Source organism: Octopus sinensis, linkage group LG5, assembly GCF_006345805.1.
Source record: "Octopus sinensis linkage group LG5, ASM634580v1, whole genome shotgun sequence".
NCBI classification, from domain to species: Eukaryota; Metazoa; Mollusca; class Cephalopoda; order Octopoda; family Octopodidae; genus Octopus; species Octopus sinensis.
This window is the reverse complement of record NC_043001.1, coordinates 123169986-123174985: the sequence shown is the minus strand read 5'-3', so window position 1 is coordinate 123174985 and position 5000 is coordinate 123169986. Positions and strand designations below refer to the sequence as shown.

The following is a 5000-nucleotide window of genomic DNA, read 5'->3' as shown; positions in this document are numbered from 1 at the left end:
ATCACCAGATTAGCAATATGCATTTGGAAAGATGCATCATTGCTCATGTCAATGCCCAGGTCACGCACTGATTTTGACTCAGGGATTGCAATTCTTCCTGGGCCAGTGTATCCAGTCTTCACGTCATTTACCTTTGTGTGCCAGTAGCGCAGGGCCTGGAACTACCTGCATTAAACTGCATGTTGTTGTCCTCAGCCCACCTGTTATATTGTGTCCAGCTCATGTTGCAGATGCGCATATTTTTCAGGGTTTGTATTGCGTGGGAGACTTTTGTGTCATCTGCATAGCTAGCAAGGGTGGTCATCGTAGCAACTGAAGGCATGTCTGAAAGGGCACTATGAACATCAGTGGCCCCAAGACAGTGCCCTGTGGGACACCGCTTGTTATTTGCGTTCCCTGGAGGTGGCTCCATTGCTCACAACTGCCTGTTTTCTGTCTTTTAGGAAGTTGTGCAGCCACTCTCCAAGTTTCCCGCCTATGCCGAGACCACGCAGTTTGTGACAGATCATACCATGGTCGACTTTATCAAGGCTTTTGCAAAGTCAGATATATTACATCCACATTTGAGCCATTTAGTAGCTGTTTCAACACCCCATCATAGTGTTGCAGGAGCTGTGTTAGGCAGCCTCACCTTGTCGAAATCCATGCTGGGTGTCAGACAGACGTAAGTCATTTTCTTCAAGGAACATGATTAGTTTCTGACGGACTATTCGTTCCATGACTTTGCTGATGTGTGAGGTCGAGAGATAGGCCTAAATTTTTTAGCATCTGCTCTGCTACCTCCCTTATGGATAGGGCATATTACCCCCTCTTTCAGTTTGACTGGGAGCTTACCACTTGCAAGAAAGCTCTGAAAAAGAAGCTGTAGCGGTTTTGCAAGGGCTCGTTTGCACGATTTGAGAAGGATCGCTGGGAATCCATCAGGTCCAGCAGCTGAGTTTGTGTCAATCTCATCAATGGCTAGGGGGACAAACACATATACACATACACATATATGTGTATATATATATATACACATATGTATATATCCATATATATACATATATATACACATATATATACATATATATATACATATATATATATACACATATGTATATATCCATAAATATATACATATATTTTTATACACATGAATGTATCCATATATATATACATATATATATATACATATGTATATACCCATATATATATTATATATATATATATGCATATATATATGTACATATATACATATATATATATGCATATATATATATATGTACATATATATGCATATATATATACAAATATATATATATATATATATGGATATATAGATACATATATATATTCATATATATACATATATACACACACACACACACATATATATATATATATAATGAATATATACACACAGATAATGCAAATATGACAAAGTGTTTGTCACGACTTTAATGACTAGTTACAGTTGTTTCTATACAAACTCTCTTTAAAATGCCAATTCACGTTAAAGTTCCATGTGAAAAGTTATGTAAAATTTACGATTTTAAACATTAGATTGGCACTTCGTCAGACTTGCATCAAAGGTGCGCTCGTACATCGAGCGTCTGTCACTCATTGTGTTTTGCTTGCATCGGAATGAAACAAAAATTATGAAAATAACAAACATTGGAGTGGCTGTGTGATAAGTAGCCTGCTTACCAACCACATGGTTCCGGGTTCAGTCCCACTGCGTGGCATCTTGGGCAAGTGTCTTCTACTATAGCCCCGGGCCGACCAATGCCTTGTGAGTGGATTTGGTAGACGGAAACTGAAAGAAACCTGTCGTATATATGTATATATATATATATATATGTGTGTATGTGTATATGTGTTTGTCCCCCTAGCATTGCTTGACAACCGATGCTGGTGTGTTTACGTCCCCGTCACTTAGCGGTTCGGCAAAAGAGACTGATAGAATAAGTACTGGGCTTACAAAGAATAAGTCCCGGGGTCGATTTGCTCGACTAAAGGCGGTGCTTCAGCATGGCCGCAGTCAAATGACTGAAACAAGTAAAAGAGTAAAAGAGTATACGTATATATATACTTTATTATTAAAATTATAAAAAAACACGAGAAAATCACAAAAAACTGTTACTGAGAGTTTCGCGTTCCAGTTGAGAATCAAAACTGTCCGATGAACAGGAATGTGAAACTCGGGGTAGCATTGTTTTGTAAATTTTATGTGATGTTTTTACACCTTTAATAATAAAGCATATTACTCTACCTCCAGTATTCGAGTACTATTTTCCCATCTTGTTTCATATTTATGTACTTAATCTGGTTTATACTTATATACATATATATGTGTGTGTATGTGTAATATATATATATATATATATATATATATATATATACATACATGCACATATACATTATATAATATATAAACATATATATCGTGTGTGTGTATGTATATAGTGTGCTATTAGTTTCTTGACAGGATCAGCAAAAAGAAGTACTCAATCCAGCGATATGTATGTATATATATATATATATAAATATATATATATAATATATATATATATATATATATATATATATATATATATATATATAATATATATATAATGAATTATGAAGATATACATGAGCTACTTTACGTTTCATGATCAGATAGTGCAGTAATTTGGGCAGGCTAATATAGCGTTCTCGGAAATCGTTTAAGCTCAAATAACATGGCAATTCCATTGAATCAAAGTGTCTATTCAGATACTAGCGTAGCAAATAGCCAGTGAGCTTATTAAAAAGAAATCAATAGCGACAGGAGTAGCATTAATACCAAAAGGTAATCTTGATTTCCAACATAACTTAGAGCTTGTGTTATACCACAGAATACTACGTCTTTTATCTCGAGATGGTCTGTCATAATGACTCATGATATATAAAAGGACATGTAATTATATCGTAAAGTTGGATCTAAAGATTACTTTTTTGGTATTAATATTAGTTCTGTCGCAATTAATTATTTTTAAAAAATTAGACACTGGCTATTTGCAACACAAGTGCCCGGATAGTCAATGAGATTCTTTAAATCGTCGACGTGAGGTTCGACTGTTATCACGCTGCTGGACATTTATTGCTAAGGAACTCATAACAGGCTGAAATCACGGGATCTGGCTGTTTTGGGGGCCGTATCAGACTATTGTCGTCTGCCAACGATATAACTATGTGTGCTTTTATGCGCCATGAGTCCTTGTGAGAGACCCTCGCAAGATAAATAACGCAGTATTCTGTGTTCCAAAACAACCTCCTCGTTAATTTAGAGATCAAGTCGTTATCAATCTTTTTTTATATAATTTTATATTAATGTATTTGTATGAGTATACTAATAATGTATATCACAAGTTAGCTTTTTCCTTCTCGTCTTCCATATTATGAAATTACATGGGTCTATTGTCGTAGACCCATATGATACATATTTCTATGCATATATGTTTCTTTTGCACTTTTGAAGAAAAATACCTCGCTTAATTATACCTTACTTTATGGAGAATGTATTCTTCCTATTACCAAATATATATTTTAACATCCTCTTTGTTCTTTTCATGTTAGAGAACCAGTGCAATTCATATAACTGCAAGTATGGCGGAGTTTGTGATCATGACTCAGAAGACTTCCAATGCAACTGTGATTTCGACTGCAAGAAAGAAAATGAGGATCCCAAGGAACGAAAAGGCCACGATATCGCCGTATGCGGATCCGATGGAATCCTTCACACAAACCTTTGTGTGATGAAACGAACTTCTTGCCTTCAGCAGAAACTTATTGAAGAAAAACCAAAGCATTTCTGTAAGTTATCCAACCTATGTCATCAACCTATGTCTTCTAATCTATGTCATCACTTTTACCACTACTATTACTATAGAAACGTTAGCACGACAAGCGAAATGTTTAACGGTAGTTCGTCTGCTGTTACGTTCTGAGTTCAAATTCCACCGAGGTCGATTTTGCCTTTCATCCTTTCGGGACCGATTAAATAAGTACCAGTTACGCACTGGAATCGATGTAATCGATTTAATGCCCTTGTCTGTCCTTGTTTCTCTCCTCTATGTTCAGCCCCCTGTTGAAAATAAAGAAATAAATAAATTATTATCATTATTGTTGTTGTTGTTGTTGTTATTTTTAGTCTTATTTTTATCATGGGCTTTCACTGCGCTCGGTAGTGCAGTGAAAGCACGTGATAAAAATAAGACTACTAAATAATAATAATGATAATAATAATAACAACAATAATAATAATAACAATAATATGGGTTTCAAATTTTGGCACCAACCCGACAATTTCAGGGCAGGGGTAAGCCGATTATATCAAACCCAGTGCTCAACTGGTACTTGTTTTATCGACCCTGAAAGGATGAAAGGCAAAGTTGACCTCGGCAGGATTTGAAAAGAACGAGAACGAAAGCTGAAAATCTTTCTTTTTTTCCCGAAGCTCTTACGATTCTGCCATAATAAAAGTAAAATTTTACTTAAAGGGGTCAGGTATGCCTATGCGGTTAAGAAACCCAGGCTCTGGCATAACCATTTAGCTTAAGTTGTTTACTTTGCAACCACGTAGGTCAATGTTCAATAAATACAATTTCTCAGCATCTTGGACAAGGTTATTTTATCATAGACTTGGGTTGATCCTAAGTGTTGTGAATGAAATTTGGTGAATGGAAACTGTTTAGAATCTCATCCGATTTAAAGCTTTAGATTTAATTCATTGTTTAGCTGGTGTAGTACCATCTTCTGATAAGATCAGCTATTTTATCGACCTCAGAAGGCGACTGATACTTTATTTTATCAACCTTGGATTGATGTCAAACAAAGTTGACCTAGGCGAGATTTTAATCAGGCCCTAAAGTTCCGGAACAAATTCCATAAGGGATTTTGTTCAACGCTCTACCGATTCTGCCAATACACCGTCATGGGTGTTATAAAAAATAACGAAATGTAAGGCTTGTACAATATGTAATACATAAAATCATGTA

General features: G+C 35.5%; 1 protein-coding gene across 1 annotated transcript in view; it reads left to right on the top strand.

The window, feature by feature from the left end:
- Positions 1-5000, top strand: part of LOC115211596 — a 451114-nt gene that overhangs the window by 403056 nt on the left and 43058 nt on the right. Inside the window, exon 5 of the mRNA XM_029780168.2 lies at positions 3580-3816. Coding sequence (XP_029636028.1) covers positions 3580-3816 — 237 coding nt within the window. The remainder of the gene's footprint in view (positions 1-3579; positions 3817-5000) is intronic.